At 40.0% G+C, this 18,281-nt stretch overlaps 1 protein-coding gene across 1 annotated transcript in view; it reads left to right on the forward strand.

The window, feature by feature from the left end:
* The window catches only part of nfasca (neurofascin homolog (chicken) a), a 102,964-nt gene that overhangs the window by 50,703 nt on the left and 33,980 nt on the right, over window positions 1–18,281 (forward strand). Inside the window, exons 8-23 of the mRNA XM_073468137.1 lie at window positions 1,270–1,440; window positions 6,477–6,588; window positions 7,056–7,240; window positions 7,337–7,468; window positions 7,572–7,715; window positions 8,529–8,640; window positions 8,755–8,921; window positions 9,851–9,998; window positions 11,257–11,381; window positions 12,833–12,877; window positions 13,456–13,557; window positions 14,176–14,373; window positions 14,775–14,845; window positions 15,312–15,534; window positions 17,363–17,478; window positions 17,601–17,811. Of these exons, the coding sequence (XP_073324238.1) occupies window positions 1,270–1,440; window positions 6,477–6,588; window positions 7,056–7,240; window positions 7,337–7,468; window positions 7,572–7,715; window positions 8,529–8,640; window positions 8,755–8,921; window positions 9,851–9,998; window positions 11,257–11,381; window positions 12,833–12,877; window positions 13,456–13,557; window positions 14,176–14,373; window positions 14,775–14,845; window positions 15,312–15,534; window positions 17,363–17,478; window positions 17,601–17,811 (2,262 nt within the window). The remainder of the gene's footprint in view (window positions 1–1,269; window positions 1,441–6,476; window positions 6,589–7,055; window positions 7,241–7,336; window positions 7,469–7,571; window positions 7,716–8,528; window positions 8,641–8,754; window positions 8,922–9,850; window positions 9,999–11,256; window positions 11,382–12,832; window positions 12,878–13,455; window positions 13,558–14,175; window positions 14,374–14,774; window positions 14,846–15,311; window positions 15,535–17,362; window positions 17,479–17,600; window positions 17,812–18,281) is intronic.

Genomic DNA, 18,281 nt, shown 5'->3' on the forward strand with positions numbered 1-18,281 from the left:
ACAGTATAACAAGGCTATAAAATGACAGTGAGATGCAACCTTTCCTTTTTTGGCTAGTAGCAGACAAAAAAGTAAAGATTAATATCACACAAAAACATTTGTCTTTACTCTTAAGAGTACGCCTTTAAAAATAGTGTGTGTCAACTGTTGGAGAGAAGAGCGATCGAGAAAACACAGCTGGTATCCATACTGCAGAAAATAAGCATTGAAACTGTTTTGAATATTCAGAATCGATGAACCAAGTATTAGGAGACCGATAACTGATATTTGGAGCTGTTATACATTTGCAGTAAAAATTAAAATCTTAGTGTCAAAACAATTCTAACCAGTGATCGAATGTAACTAAATATAATTTTCTCAAGTACTATACTTAAGTACAATTTTACTTGAGTATTTCCATTTTCAGCTACTTTATACTTCCACTCCTCCACATTTATTTGATAACATTAGTTACTAGTTACTTTGCAGATTCAGTGTTAAGTTCAGATTCAGATAGTGTTGTGGGTAGGACATTGAGTGAGAGCACAGAGGGTTGACAACAGACAGACAGAGCTTTGCACTACAGCCAAAGTATTGCTTTTTTAAATGAACTTATTTTACCAGCAGTCAGACAAAAAAACAAAAATGCTGAATATTGTCCGATTATCAGTCTGTCCCTATCAAATATAAATATAAATTCAAAATTTAAAGAAACAAAACTTAAAGGTACAGAAAATAGCCTTTCACACTGTGCAATCTGTGACTTTGTCCTTGTTCAGAACTTGGACCTAAATGCAAATGTAGAGTCCAAACTTGAACCTACATAATCCTCATTTAGTCGTAACAACAGTAACACTTTATTTTAAATGTCCAAAAATGATTATAAATGTATAAATGTTATGAATCATTTGCCAATATTATCCTGGGAAGTTTCCTGGACAGAATAATGCAGTGTGTCAGTTCAGGCAGGGTAACTTCCATGAAACATAAAACTTCCTCGGAGACAATTAAAAATAAAATAATGTTATACTGCGACTTCAAAATCCTTGCTTTAATTTTCCCAACAATAATGTTGGTTCTGCATGTTCGTCTTGAAGTTGATGTTAAACAATAAAACTGCAAATTAGAAAATTAATTGTTAATCTTAAAATGGTACTACTAGCCTACTAATGCTGAAGTTTCTATAAGCTACTGAACAAACCAAATGTGTTAATGTAGTTTTCAGTGACCTCTCTTTTCCTTTTTTCCATTTCCCTCTGTCCTGCTCTGTTCTCCTCCCGTGTCCTCCAGCTATGACCCCGATACCTCAGGATAAGAGAGTGTCCATGGGTCTGAATGGAGACCTGTACTTCTCCAACGTTTTGGCCAAAGATGCTCACACTGACTACAGCTGCAACGCTCGTTTCCTCTTCACACACACCATCCAGCAGAAGAACCCCTTCACACTCAAAGTTCAGACCAGTGAGTAGACACCACACACACACACACACACACACACACACACACACACACACACACACACACACACACACACACACACACACACGACTTACATTCTTCAAACATTCAAGTGTAAGTCAAGATGTAGTCATGTCATTAACAGAGGCCACGGCAGTCACAGTGTGTAAACTCTGTGGTCCTGTTTTCTCTCCATGTCTGCTGTGCATGTTTTAATCACACCGGTCCAACCCAAATGGAATATGACATATCTCTCCATCTAGAGGTGATGTCATGTCATGACATGATATGAACCTTTTGTGTTTTTTTCCTCAGGTTGCTGCAGCATATAGAGAAGACAATGAAATGATCTTAAAATAATGTGAAATCTTTTCTTTCAGCTTGGTCCAATGTTCAACGGTTCTCGAGTGTGTGTTTGTATGTGGACTGATTAGCCACTGTGTGTGCCTGTGTTTTCAGCGGAGCCGTATAATGACACATCTTACAATGCCACTGACCCCTACGGTGGTGAGTCACTTCCTGTCAGGACAACTCCACTTCCTGTCCACCTCCTCAGTCATGTCCCTCAGTAACATGGCTAGCACACTAACCTGCTAGCTCAGTGACACTAAAGTCATCCACTGACCTCAGACTGACCTTAGTCCCATCTAATTTCCTAAGTACTCTCTACGGGGTGTAGAACTGACTGTGTTGCTCCGGGTGGTTGTGTTTCTTTTAAGGCGGGAGTGATTTTTGTTACTTTTACTTTTGATATTAAAAAATCAAAAGTCAAAAAAAAAAAAATCAAAAAATCTGTATATATACAGTATGTCTCCTGGAGTTTATTCTTGTCTGGACAGAAACTGCATTTAGATCATTAAAAAATCAAATAACAACTTCTCATTCTGACCCCAAATTAAATCTTTTGCTGTCAAAATATGTTTTTTATTCATCAAATGGTCTGAAAATAATGTTCCAAATTCCAAAACGAAGGGAAAAATTTGTGGTAATGGGTTGGACTGAAGTAAGACTAAAGGTGTAACACAGAATTGATTGACAATTTATACTATATGCTTTAAATAACAGTCAAACCAGACGGGGTCATTTTTGACCCCAGAGGACAAAAGGTGTATGGCAATCGGGAGGACATTACAAGGGTTTTAAAGAAATATAAAAATGTTTACATCTAATAAAGGTTATAACCTAGACAAGACAAGATGCACATGAGATTTGTGAGCTTCTTCATTAGAACATGCTTGAAATGTTGCTTCTTACATACTAATCAAATGTTCTCAGATCACTGCGGTGACTCTAGCATTGATAGACTTATTTCATGAAAGTTTGGCTGACTACATTTAGAGATATGGTGTTTGTTTTCTGACGGCCTGTTTTCTTGACTGACTGTTGAACACCGATGAATTTCACATTAAATTACGTACAGTATGTCCTAAAATCTGTGTCTGAAGAACTGGATTTTCAACGCTTTTAAGAAATGTTCAGTCATTTCATCATCTCAACACTGCCCATAACTTGATTGAGCCTTGCTGGAGTCATATTTTTCAGATTGAAATCCTGAAAACTAGTGAGGGTAGTGTGACCTCACAAGTCATTGGTTAAACTGTGTCTTTCAGCCACTCACTTCCAACACATCAGATACAGCAGCAGCCATAAGCTAAGTATAAGTTTGAGGCTATAGCTTAATTTCTCAAAGCTCACCTTTAGCGTAGTCATATGAAGAGCAAGAAAAGTCTTAGTTGGGGGTGTTTGGAGTGGTGAGGTGGGTCATTTGTAGGACTTTACTGCAGGAGACTGGGGTTCCTGTCCCGTGTGTGACAAAGTTTCAATTGCTTTTACATTATGTTGTGTAAGTAGGTTAAATTATGTAAATTAGGAATATAAGTCACGTAACTGGTGTGACCGAAAGTTACTTTGGGTGGGGTTTTTTGGCCGTTTTCCTAACCTAACGAACATTCATAACAGTCCAAAAGTCCAATGATGTCATAATACACTAAATGTTTGCCAGCTAGCTTTATTTAAGTTTAGCGGACATTGCATTTTGTGCCTTACTTGACCGCCATTTACATGCAAAACTGGCGCTAGAGAAGGAGGTAGAGCGTCATAGTTTGACGAGTTGGGGATGAGAACACGTTGCAGATTTTTAAGGTGGATACAGACATTTTTTGATAGTGCTGGAATTTCTTGTCTACATGCAGCATGTTTAAAACTGGCCATTACCTAGATCCAAAGATCCTAGATTTTGTTGTTGTTTTTATTTGTTCCATCATTATTAAATATATTAATCCCTTATGACCATCTCTTAGCACACAATGACTCTCCACTGAAACTACTAATATAACTGACAACAGCGAAAATCATTTTTCCTATTCAATCAGTGTAGCGTCAGTCAGCTATTCATTAAATATAGAATCTAATTAAATCCAATCCATCATATCCAATATAGGACCAGATGTGACTTCCAATAAAAAGCAAACCAACATCTCTGTGACCCAAATACACTCACTCAGTAGTATTCCTCTCATTTAGTCCATAATCTGTTTTTGCCACCTTTCAAATAATGTTAAGTGATCACATGTAATGAATAAACATACAGTAATTAACACACAAATTACCCTTAATTCAAATATATTGCACATAGAGAATTGATTCTGTGTATTCATTATGCCATACACCTATTGAATGAGCCCATAGCTGGAGGGAACAGATCAGCCAAAGTGGCAGCATATGTGCCATTTGCTGAGCTGGGAGGACAGTGGAGCCCGGGGGTAGACGGGCTGTGTCCCTGAGGGAGAAGATGCTCCTTGCAACAGACCAGACCGGCGGCTCTGAGCCCCAGTGGGACTAAAGACACTGCTGAGGCTCCAGCACGTAGGAGGATTAGGTCACATGATGAATATTCAGTCTGCATTCATGTAGCGGTCATTAACAGTCATATATGTGTGGAAAGAAGGTTAGCCGCCTCCTACTTCTGCTCTGAAACACATTTCCGTGTCAGTGTGGGGGAGTGATCACACGCGACCACTCAGACACACACTCTGAACTCTACTTAATCACTAATCTCTTATAAACACACAGGAGTAAAAACTACAATTTAGTCTTTATTCCTTTGTGGGAGGGGGTTTAAAGCTGCAGCCTGCATCATCAGCAGGGTGCTTGCTATGTTGGCCATGTTTCCAGGGTGCTCACTGAATAGCTCCTTCTCTAGCGATTTTCTCTATAAGCACTCTGACATTTGTTACTGCTAACCCTTGATGCCTCGAATTTCTGTATGTTTCCTCCTCTAGTCATTATTCTTTTATTCCTAGTGTCACTAAGATCACATCCTCCTCACCCAATGCTGTCTGTTTACTAGCCACTGGAGAAGCTAACCTCTAACAGATGCTTTAATCCCATATAGATCTGCATCACAAAGGAGGCTAATGCTAATTTAATCCCACACACTTCTCAACTGGCTGTCGCTCTCTGCTGACTGGATTTTATGTTCAAAGTGTTAAGTGCATTTGTATTGGGATTGGATCAGACTGTGCAGTATGCAGTGTAGAACTCTAAGTAATAATCAAAGTCAGTAATTTTTTTCAGTCAGTGGTGTAGTTGCAAACAATTATCAGTTGCAATGCATACATTAGATTTAGTACGAGGTCAGCACAATGCTTTTTGGAGTGCTAAGCAGAATGTTAACCCTCAACCCTTAGAAGAACTCTGAACTCTTTCACTAAAGACATTTTAAGTGGACTTGCTTACATTGACAATTGTAAAATTGAATTGTAAAAAAAACTGTAATCTTTACAGTAGATGAAGAGTCGATTCATTTGAAACACTGAAGGGGCTTGAACTGTGTGTTAAGTGGAAGAGCTGATCGTTGTTGAAATGTTAGTTTCAGCTGAATTATCAGTTTGTATATAAACACTTAAAACAGTAGAATAGGTTAAGAGTCAGAGCTTAAAGCAGTTGAATTGTTATTTGAAAATGAAAAGATTAAAGCAGTCAAAATAAACTACTATATCTGTTTTTAAAGGTGTCTCTTCTATGGCGCAAAAAACATCAAAACATAACATTTTATTTGATTAGTTACTGTGAATGAGATTAGTTACTGTGAATGTAAGAAAATGTGTTGGACTCTTTACTGATCAAAATGCCACATAGGTTTGGCTCTTGTAGTATGCAAACAAAGACAGCACTTGGCAGTTTGCTCACATCGCAGACTGTGCAGCTGAACTGGCTGTTTGATTAATTCATGCTCAAATGTTTTATTCACAGCTTGTGCTCAAAAGATTGTTCCAATTAACTGACTAACTTTGAATTATTGTATAAAAGTGTATTCATCATGTGTTTACAATAGATCTTTATCATGCCTTCTCCTTCGCAGTCATTTTACTACATGTGTGGATTATAAAAGACCTTACAACCTAAAAGCCAACTCCAAACAACACCATGGTTCTGTTCTAAAGGCTCTGGTTTTGGCAAGGCAGCCAGTTACAATTCTAAAACAGCTTATTGCTTTAGCCAAGCCCTACGGGAAGCTTTAACATGGGGTTAAAAACTAATGGCATCAATTACATGACCTTACCTATACTTCAGTTTGATGTTAAACTAATCTCATTACAGCAGAAAAACTGGGAAAGTTTTATCATCTGCTTTATTTTATCTTTGATGCCAATCTTTTCCATCTCTGTTCCCCTGGCAAACATAAAGTGAGATCAATGACCCTGTTGTTGTTTCTGCATCTCTTAATGTCTTCCTGTGAGAGAAGCCAGAGGGTGTTAAACCCGTTTACAGGCTGCTTTGGCCTCACAACAGATTGCAGAGAGAGCCAAAGCCTGGCAGAGATGGAACACAGCCACAAGGAAATGATCAGAATAATGGTATTAGATTTATGTGGCCATGCCTACAAAGAGGATGTTTGGCTCCTTGTAGGAAGTGAGTCATGGAGTCACAAAGAAAAACTGTAGTGTTGTTTGTTTGTGTGTGTGTGTGTGTGTGTGTGTGTGTGTCTGTGTTTGTGTGTGTGATTGTATTAACCCCTCCTTGTTCCTTGTCTGCAGGCCGTAAAGTAGCAGAGTCCACACCGACCTTCCTTTCACCTTCAGGGAGCGAGAGTTCCAAAATGGTGCTACGAGACGAGCAACTGCTGCTGGAGTGTATCGCTGCTGGACTGTTAGTTCACACACACAAAGACACATAGACACACACACACAGAGGAGATAAGATGGAATATGAATTAAGTTAAGTAGAATCAAGACTGACACATATGTGATACATATACTGTATATATATATATACAGTATATATACAGTATATCCCTGCACTTCACTGGTAATTGAAAGGTACAGGTCAATAATGGATTCTGATGTGATGGCTGTGTCATTTACAAAACTGTGATTTTATTATGATTGCACACACCAACCACATTCAGTTAATTAATTAATGAGAGAAATTAATAGTGGCTTAATCTGCCAATGTTGATTTGATTTCTGCACAGTGAAACTGTGAACTTGAACCTGCAGTTTTCCTGCTGATGGGACTAAATGCATCAAATGACAGTAACACCATAAGGCTATTGAGTCATTTACATCAAACTCATGTACTCTCATGCCTCTCCTCTCTCTGTCCTTCCCCAACAGTCCAACACCCACCATCAAGTGGTTTAAGAAGGGCGGGGACCTGCCAGGACGGAAAGTGAAGTTTGAGAACTTCAACAAGACCCTGAAAATTATCAATGTGTCAGAGGAGGATGCTGGGGAGTATGTATGCATGGCCAATAATCAATTAGGCAGCATTCGTCACTCCATCTTTGTTCAGGTTAAAGGTGAGGAGGCCACAATAGCCATGTGTTTGTACAAATATATGAACTTGTGTTTGTGTGTGAGTCCATCATGCTAACCTGACTCCCTGTGTTCTACAGCGGCTCCTTATTGGCTGGACAAACCAACAAACCTGGTGCTAGCCCCGGATGAGAACGGGCGTCTGGTGTGTCGGGCCAACGGCAACCCTAAACCAATTATCCAGTGGCTGATCAACGGACAACCTGTGGACAGTATGTATAACTGATATTTTTTAAACTATTCATCTTCATCTAAATTTAGGGCAAAATAGTTTTGAAGTTATATTAAAATTTGTTTTTCATCACTGACCCCCAGGCTCTCCCCCCAACCTGAGCAGACAAGTGCTGGGTGACACCATCATCTTTCGTTCTGTGCAGATGGGTAGCAGCGCTGTCTACCAGTGTAACGCCTCCAACCAGCATGGCTATCTGCTGGCCAACGCCTTTGTCAGTGTTCTAGGTGAGAAACAGAGACAGAAGGTTGATTTCTAATTGTAAACAGACTGCTGACTAACACTGACTGGAACTGTTTGGCCTCTTTCTTTATGCTTTAATTTCACTCTTAAACCTGTTTGTGTAGCCCTAAAATCTCTGTGAAGCTAAGAATATGAGGGCTGTGTTGAATGAATACATCACATTGTTTCTGTAAATCATGAATGAAAGCTGATACAGCTTGCTGTATGAATCTACTCTCTTGTCACTTAATACATTTTGTGTGATCAGGTTTGGATCGCACTGTTCAAAAAAATTACATATTATGTTTTATCCATGTATACGTTTTGAAAAAATGGGAAAATGTTTCCCTTTAATGTCCATAAACTGATATAAACTGTAATTAGTTCAATCAGTTTGACATTTATATATTTTTTATTTAATACAGTTTGTCTCAAATCTTATAGGCCTTTTTCACAGAAGACATGTTGACATGTCACAGTATGAAAAGCACAGTTATAAATAATAAAATGAATAATGGTTGAATTTGATTTAGTTGCTCCAGTTTCAGGTTCCTGGTGTTGTTCATGATAAATCACTGCCACACTGTCCTGTCTTACTGTCTCACTTACTAAAACAGAGACATCGTTGATGTTATTAGTGACACTTGTGCTTTTTTTTACTATGACAACTCTGAATGTCTGCTGGGAAGAATAACTATTGGAGTAGAATGTCAGTTTTTATGGCACATGAAATTATTGCCAAATCTACTCGATGACAGGCAGAGTCCTTGTAATTGATGAAATGTTAAAGGTGGGACCTATTCTTTGTCTCTTTGTAGACATGACTCCAAGGATGTTAGGACCCAAAAACCAGCTGATTAAAGTCATTGAGAACAACCGCACCTTCCTGGACTGTCCCTTCTTTGGTTCCCCTCTGCCAGAGCTACGCTGGTGAGCATCTCATGTTTTCAAGTCACTGAATTCCTAAACCTATACTATGTTGTTGAATTTACAAGTTCATACTTTCAGTTTTTAGCCCTGACCATGTGTTCTCTACCTGTGTAGGTTTAAGAATGGACAGGGCAGTGGGCTGGATGGCGGTCAGTACCGTGTTTACATCAACGGGACCCTAGAGATCAAACGGGCCCGAGCAGAGGATGAGGGCACCTACACCTGTGTGGCCAACAGCATCCTGGGCACAGCCGAGAACCAGGTCCGCCTGGAGGTCAAAGGTCAGAAATTACATCACTGTACTCACACTCATAGGACACATCCTGTTGACTCATGACTCATCATTCAGACTCACAATGAACCTGAAAGTTAAGGCTAACATTTTGCATCTACACAAGGAGATGTTGATATGACATCATTCTGTAACCATATACCACACCATCATGTGCAACAATCAGCTCCACAGGGTTTATAACTTCTGACACAGATTCCGACTGCATGTCAGAGCAGCTGGTGAAAGATGAAATATATTAAATATGAAATGATTTCCTTTTCTTGTGCCAAACAGCCTGCCCTCCTGGATTATATTTAAAGCTCTTGTGCCTTTAATATCATTGCTTCATCTTCTGTTTACTAAGAGTTACATTTGTATTCAGAATGCATGCAATGTGAACATGTCCATCCTAAAATTCAGGGTAGAACTGAACTGGAAAAAAAAAAATGAAACAGGTTAACCAATCTGCCACAGTGGTGAGATAACTTTTAATTATTCATTTAAATGTTTTCATTTAAATTAAACTATTTCTTTCTCAACTGAATTTTTCCAGTCCAGGAAGTGAGGTGTTGCCATACTGCACAGAACAGGTCAGGGTGAACTGCTGGTTGGAAAGCTCAGAACTTTGACATTGGTCCCATTCTTTTTTCTACAAAAGGAGTTTCTAATGCAAATTAGTTGTTAATCTCACCTCGGAGCAGATTTTGTTTGCTTTTTTCAACAGAAAAAGAAAGAGTTTCAAAGCTGTGTTTTGGCCTTAAAGTCATATTGAAATGTTTTGTGTGTGTGGTTGTGCTACATCAGCCTCTATGATGTCAGCCATCAGGCACAGCTTCACCTTTCACTTGGTTTGATTTCCTGAATTGATCTAAATATGCAACTTTATTTAGTATTTGCGTGTGTGTATGTGTCCTCTTCAACCTCACTCCAACTCAGAGCGAACTCGTATAGTCCGAGCCCCGGAGCGCCAGTCAGCCATCAGGGGCTCCACGGCTCGCTTTGACTGTAAGGTGAAGTCTGATCCCAGCCTGCCCGTCACTGTGGCCTGGACAAAGGACGACAAGCCTCTCCAACTGGGATGGAGGTAACAGCACCTACGCTGACACTAAAACGTTTCTAATGCTCCAGTGCTGCATCTGTTAAACCATCAAAATCATGTCATAGTTCCCCCATCCAAAAAAAGATTGACTAGAGAAATACCTCTGCAGCTGGGAATTTGACTTTATTTTAATTCATTTTCATTTTGCTATTTTATGAAATTGACAATTCTCTCTTAGTTTACTTTGAGTAATTCTCACATACTGTGGTGATTAAAACACCTATTGCATCAGTAAATATAATTATAGCCTTTGCTTTCCCTCTATAGTTACATGACAGGCTATACTATATGGCCAGCTAGTTTTGTGTAATACAATTCACTTCATGTTCAAAATATTAATGTATTTTCAGTCAACTGCAGGTAAGATTACTTTATAGCATAAAATAGAAACATATTTTCTTGAAGAATACATGGTGAGGGATACATACTACATATGCAGTGTTGGGTAGTGTTACTTTGGAAAGTTACATTATAAGATTCCTGCCATTAAATAGTAATGTGTTGCATTACAGGGTTTACTACTGAGAAGAGTATTTATGCATTACCAAAAATGAAAACCCATTTGCAATTCCTGACGCATGTTGCTGCTTATATTGTTCAGAGGATGCATGTCTTCCTTTAAATGTCGACTCTACCAACTATAACCTGCAGGCTAATAACAACAGGAATGACAGATGCAATATCCGCTATGCAGCTCTTTATTAATCTTTTTTTTGATTACAAAGCATAAAATAAAGTACTGGGTCGCATACAGCCTAACAAGTTTGTACAACATGTAATTTCTTTTTAAAAAAGGTTGAATTATTTGAAGCACATGTACAACAGAAACAGAGGGTATGTTACCTTACAGGTAGCATCTGCAGAGCCTTTTGGCTGCTAACGATCAGACAGTGAATTTAGCCAAGACAAACAGTTTTAGCAGCTAGAACAAGAAAACACAGGCTCTTTTACATCTACAGGTGGCTGCATACTGATTCATCTGCAACTTTCTTTTATTGTGGAGTCAAACAGAACATGGAACTATGGTGAAATTCTTACAGTAAATTCTTACAGTAACAGGAACCAAGTAATGGATTACTTGAATGGCAAAGCCTAATGCATTATGTAACAAAAAAGTAATCGGAATGCAGGGTGTCAGACATTGAGAGAGAATCTACTTTTGTGCCTTTCATGCACTCTACAGTTCTTATCTTTTAGAATTAGATGTATACCAACAGCTCCTTTCTCTCTGTTTGTCTCCTAGGCTGAGGAAAGACGAGGAGTCGCTGACTATCCCTAATGTGAATGAAGGCGATGAGGGAATGTACACCTGCACTGTAAAATCTGAGATAGACCAGGACTCGGCCTCAGCCCGCCTCACTGTGTTAGGTACACTCACATACAGATCAGTGCTGGAACATGAATTTCTCTGAGCCCAGTCAGTCTCATAGGTCAAAGTATCTTGTTTTAACTGCAAATTATCCATCAAACAGTTTCCACTTATGTATTTTGCAAGGAAAACCTTTTCCTTGAGAGAAAACTTCTAACTACTGCAGCCAGTTTAATGTAGTGAAGTAAAAGTTACTCTGCTATAGTACTATGAACTACTAAAGTATCATTTGAATTATAAGGAAGGAAAAGTAGGAAGTCGTATGTTATGTTAAGTTACCAGCACTTCAAGGTTACATATCATTCCCTCTCTGACATACACAGATACACACACACACAAGCGCGCACACACACGCACACATGCACATACACGCACGCACGCACGCACACACACACACACACACACACACACACACACACCTACGCACACACCTTGATGCTTTATATTTTCTTATTTAGATCATCGTAGATATTTACTGTAGCTGTCCTCAGTTTGTTCCTGACACTGTCCTATTTTTCAGCTCTGTGCCTTCAAATGGAAATCATGCATGTGTTATTGTTGCTACAGTTTACTAAAATACTTACCTAGCTTAGCTTTAACTCTACTCACTCTCATAGATTCAACAGTTTGCATGCATCTTACTGTAAGTACTATAGGTCTGTGTAGAAAGTGCTGTAGTGGAGCTCTAATGTAGACTCAGTTTGAACATCCTGTGTGAACATTGTTTTGACATTTGAGACTTTTGCAATGGCAGTAAGTCACAGGAAAAGCCAATGTATACTTGTACTTGGGGAGTACTACTGCATATGTGAAAAAACATGTATGAAGCCTTTCGTGGTTCCAGAGGAAGCTGAATGTAATCTGAGAAACTGCATCCACTGGTGTCACTCAGTGACCTAACTGTATTGTGAGTAAGGTAGGCGCCAGGTTTTAAAAAGCAGTCCACTATTCTATTAGTCTAGTCTAGTCTATTGCACTCCTGTAACACTGTTGGACTCATTATGGACAGTTTTTAAAAGTGATGCAGCAGGACCAGGGATATTGCCTTTTTTAGTCCACACCTTATTTTCCCTTTTCAAAACCTGGCACCTACATTACCCATAATGCAACTAGCCAGTGCTGTAGTACACCCCAAGACCTGTGAACACACTTTAATGTGTAAAATTGGCGGAGTTACCCTTTAAAGAAGAGTTGACTTTTTGTCTTGGAGAATGAGAAACTGGCTTAGATTAGTGTCTCAGATCTAACCGTCAGTGCAGAAGTCTCAATGGTAAATATGATGATTACATGATTGTCTCAAACTGGAGTTGCTGAAACTGACTTACATTAATACGGTGTGTACTAAATGACATGTTAACCATGGTGCTCCCTCGCTGTTGATTGGCTGGTAGACTAACCTGCAAACTCTAACCTTTATACCCACTTCCTGGTCCCTGACCCCGCCCCACAGAGGAAGCCTCCCTCAACCCCTCAGTCTCTAGTGCCTTGCCTCCAGGTAACACACGGTGGAAACCTTTCTTTAATCCTTCTTTTTCTTTTCTTTCCTGTTGATTTAGTCCTCTTATTGTTTTCTTTTTTGTTCTCTGCTTCTCTCTCAAGTTGTGCCTGTTATATCATAATATTTAGATTAAAACACTGTTATGGATATTATTTCATCATGTACCCAAAATGATTTTTTTCTCCATGTGTTTGAGAGAAGATCCTGTTTTTAATGCACAATGGATTTTGATATGCATGCATTACAATCCATCATTTCATCTCACAATGTTTGTCCCAATTGTTCATAATGTCCAGTTTGGTCCATAAATCCAACTCATTCCAAATTGTTTATATGTTACTTTTTTTTAAAAATAATTTCTTAAGTGAAAATGTTGATTTTGAAACTCAGCTGTGTTTCATTTGGAGGCTCTGTTAGGTGTAACTAAATCAAGTAGCATGCAGAGAATGAATGAGACTTCAGGTTCAGTATGAGTGACGTGTTTTGCAGCATGCCTCTTTTTGCATGTGTCTGCTTGTAGAGTGCAGTAAGTGTTTGCCATGTGTAAAATGAGTTTATTTCCTGTTTATCTGCAGACCGTCCTGACCCCCCCATGGATCTGGATCTATCAGACCCAGCCGCCCGCAGCGTTCGACTCACCTGGATCCCAGGAAATGACCACAGAAGCCCAATCACACGTCAGTGTACACACACTAATATAACTGTATTCTCTCACATCCCCTTGATATCTCTGAAGGATTATATCACACATTTTTCAGAATCATGTCTTGTGTTGAAGGGATACTCTGAGCTATATTTGTGTGGAACAGGTCTTGCTTTCACTCACTCCTCATCTCCTAACACAGCATTTACAGTAAGTGCAACGTTTAGGGAGATTGTGTGCGTAAAGGAGAGCTAGAAAGGTGAAGTGGTAGAGTTTGTTTCAGGTCACCAAGCTCAAGAAAAAAATGATAATGTACTGTAGCTGAAATAGAAATACTCATTAAAATGTGCCTCATTTCTTCAGTAATAAGGCCACAGTCTATCATAGAAATATGATTTTGAGGCCTATTACTCATAGAAATGATAATTATAATCTGTATTTATAGGAAGGTTTTTAAAATTAATGCATTAGGGTCATTAAGAGAAGATGAGGAGGTGAAATGACTTTATACCAGAATACATGAAGCCACAACTGCAGGTGGTTCATCACAGGATCAAGTACTGACTTAGAGAACCTGCTGAACCCGTCTCATTTCCACAGCTTTCACAGGAAGTGGTCTGCCTTTTCTCATGCAAGTTGTGTGTCTCTGCAGAGTTCCTGGTCCAGTTCGAGGAGGACCGCTGGGAGCCAGGCAGGTGGCAGGACTTGTCCACTTACCCTGGAGATCTCAACTCAGTCATCCTGCAGCTTGCCCCCTTTGTCAACTACCAGTTCAGGGTAATTGCCATCAACTCAGTGGGCCAGAGTCAGCCCAGCCGCCCCTCACCACGATACAAGACCAGCGGAGCTGGTGAGGGACACCACACAAACTCATCTGAAGACATATGTGTGTTGAAAGGCTTATAATGATGTATTTGGTTTTAAGCTTATGTTTTTATATCTTCTTTTCTGCGGCCGGTTAAACGTAGTTTCAACCTACTTAACATGAAAACTGTGATTTTGTTCATCAAGGGCCCCAGCTCTTAACTAGCTTCAAAAAGACATTATTTAAAAATATGTTGGTGAATAGATAAGATATCTCTGACCTGTGAGGTGGTAGATGTTTGATTTTGGAAAAAACTGTACAGTTTTTCAAAATAAGCTGGAGAACATTCTAGAAGCCACAAGACAGACAGCTTCAGGTCATAACTCTGTACATTTGGACACTGGGTCTGTTGGAGTCTTAAGTGCTTATTTTGATGTTAAAACAAGCCCCAGATGCCATTCCCAGAGGTCTTCGAGGATGGGGCTCCAAGAAGGACAATATGGAGATCACTTGGGAGGTAAGACATGTACAGGGGAAGACATTACATCTTGTAAATAAAATTCAGGGACTGTTAAACATTACTGTAAAAGAGAGAAAATAAAATCTGAAAGTAGTTGGAATACTGTACTTAGGCCATGTATGTATACTTATTTTTCATGTTTTTTCTCTAAAATTCTAAAATTACATTGATTCAATTAAATACATTTTGAACTTAAGAAAATTGCTTCGGCCCCACCTTACATAAGGTGCTTTTAGCCTCCTGGATGACTTCTCTGATACAAACTTCAGGAATGGCCAAAAAAAGAAGCATGAATACAAACTGCTCTCTACACCAAAACAAAAAACGTCCACTACTGGTCGAGAACAAACTAAAACCTTTTACAAGATTTGACCTTTTTATTGATGAAAGACGTTCCTCCAGGCTAAAATGACAATTCATCTTGTTGGTCAACGGGTATTCACATTGAGCTTTTTGTTCCCAGCCTCTGCTTGATCTTGAGAGAAATGGTCCAAACCTGCACTACAACGTGTGGTGGAGACGGAAGGATTCAGGGGAGGAGTGGAGTAATGTGACCACGGTGGGGTCCAAACATGTCATCCACAACACAGAAACCTACGTGCCTTATGAGATCAAAATCCAGGCCAGGAATGAGTTTGGAGCAGGACCTGAGTCCAATGTGGTCACTGGGTACTCTGGAGAGGACAGTAAGTAGATACATACGAGATATCAGTTTGTGAAATAAAATACCAACATTGATCTTTGTTGATGAAGGATCTCAGTCATCCAGGTCATGGTAACTCTAAGTGCTGTATCATAGGCAACTGGACTTGTTTCAGTTTGTTGAAGACATTTTACCTCTCATCCAAGCCGCTTCTTCAGTTCTAACTAACTGGTTGTTAAGCCGTCTGGGGAGAGAACTTAAAGGAGACAAATCATTCCTTTGAGGACAACAATGTAAACATTTCGTCCAGAGAAGACAGATGGTTTGAAAGAGGAGTAAAAAAATCCATCTATGTCAAACTGGAACATTTGTCTTTGAACAGAGGAGGTGGTCTAAGACATTACTTATCACCCAACTACAATGCAGTACTGAGTTCTCTCCCCAGACAACTTAAAGGAATAGTTCACTCTAAAACGAAATTCAGTCATTATCGACTCACCCTCATGCTGATGAGAAGTCCGGTGTAGTTTCTTATTCCTCAAAGTGCAGCTGGAGACCCGCGGGGGTACCCTCCTGCAGCAAAAATCCATATAATGGGCGTCAATGTGTCCGAGACGAAAAGGTCCATAAAACTACACAAAAACTTTGTAATATTCCTCCATACTGCTCGTCCGCTGCAATCCAAGTGTCCTGAAGTGGCGACAGCCAGACAAGATCAACAGAACTCGCGATAGATACACACCGGTTTTTACATCCAGCTGTGAGTTTCAAAGTTTCAAATCACTAGTGCAGGCAGAATCCTCTTGTGTTTGTGTGTCGCTCGGTCGCTCACAGCTGGATGTAAATACCGGTGTGTATCTATCGTGAGTTCTGTTGATCTTGCGGCTTCCGTAATGCAAGCGGGTGCAAGGGAGAATCGCGTGCATGCGGGAGCGTGCCTCCAGGCAGATATAGCATAGTGACTGTTTAGGCTAGCAAAATGTACTAAATGCGTTGTTTCGAGTAAACTCTGGATGTCGCCACTTCAGGACACTTGGATTGCAAAGTTTTTGTGTAGTTTTATGGACCTTCTGTCTCGGGCACCATTTACACTCATTATATGGATTATTGCTGCCGGAGGGTACCCCGCGGGTCTCCAGCTGCACTTTGAGGAATAAGAAACTACACCGGACTTCTCATCAGCATGAGGGTGAGTCGATAATGAGTGAATTTCGTTTTAGAGTGAACTATTCCTTTAACAACCATTCACACCTGGGCTCACCAAGCCCTAACGACCCACATGAAGGCCAGTTGGGTCAACAAGTCCACAAGTGGCCCTAATGACTCTGAAACTCAGAGTTCACACGTGTCCTTAACGACTCTGTAAGGACACTCCCACACAGAGTTTAAAAGCCTGCAGCTCTCCTCCAGCTAGTTAGAACTGAAGAAGCCTCTTGGATGCGAAGTGAAACATCTTCAACAAACTGAAACAAGTCCAGTCTCACATCCCCTTGCAACCAAATCCTGGTTAATTCAGCAACACACCTGTACAAACATAATGCCTTTAAATGTGTGCTAGGTTACATCATGGTGTACTCAATTTAATGCCTTTTCCTCTCATTGTTTTAATTTCTTATTCTAAAGCCCTCCCAGTGACATGTGTTGCAAATGAGCATCTGCTATAAACACTGTGGTTCTTGCATCGGGCAACTGTTTCAGTTTATCTATGAATCTTGTATCTGTCCCTATCAAATAAACCATAAATAAATAATAGATGACAATTACTGCCATGCAACGAGAACGCTGCTAAGGGAATTTGTTGTTATTCCAGCTCAAACAGAATCAAACCTTTCCAACTATTTACACATACTGTGTCCCTTTTGTGCGTTCAGAGCCCACCGATGCTCCCACTGACCTGCGGGTTTCAAAGGTCGACAGCACCAAGGCGAACGTTCACTGGAAGCCTGTGGCTCTGAACTCAGTCCAGGGAGAGTTCAAGGAGTACAGAGTGAGTCTGGCTGCATTTCTAAAAATGGAACTGACAGCTGAGTTGATCTAAAACATATTTCTGACAGTTTCTTTAGTTTCATCTCCTCACTGTCTTACCCACCTTTCCCTTCTGCCTCCCAGCTGTACTACTGGCGTGAGTCGAGTCTGGTTGCAGGTCTGGTGGTCAGTAAGGAGAAGAAGACCAAAGGTTTCTTCAGCACTGTGGCTGAGCCATCAGGGATCCTCAGCGACCTGGTGCCCTACTCTAAATACAAGATGTTCATGGTTGTGGCCAACAGCCGCTTTGAGAGTCCACCGAGCAACGGGGTGGAATTCACCACCAAGGAGGGAGGTGAGGATACACCCAGACAAAGGTCAAATATTATTTAAGGAAGGGCTGACATCTCATGGAGCTTCATAAAAGTGCTCTCAGCCAAAGGTAGCATCTTCATCAGTGTCATGTGGGATTCTGGAACACACTTTTTACTATGCTCAACCACAAACCTTATCAACAAGTATCCATGAATGACATACAGGTTTCTACAAGAACATTTTGACTCTAGTATTCAGGTGTACTGCTTGCTGCCATCTTTGTGGAGTGGAGTGTAATTGGATTAACAAATGGTATTCAATGCAAGGTAACAGGCTGAGAGCCTGTCAATGAAGTGAACAAGTCACCTTCCCTTTAACACTTACACAATTTGAGATGAACTGATATTTATAAATCTGGACACACTGCAGATGTAAAATGTTCTTTTGAGACTATAATTTCTTGTAGGGATAAAGCATTGAATGCATTTTGAAGGGTACTTTGGCACTATT

This window comes from Pagrus major, chromosome 6, assembly GCF_040436345.1.
Source record: "Pagrus major chromosome 6, Pma_NU_1.0".
Classification (NCBI taxonomy): Eukaryota; Metazoa; Chordata; class Actinopteri; order Spariformes; family Sparidae; genus Pagrus; species Pagrus major.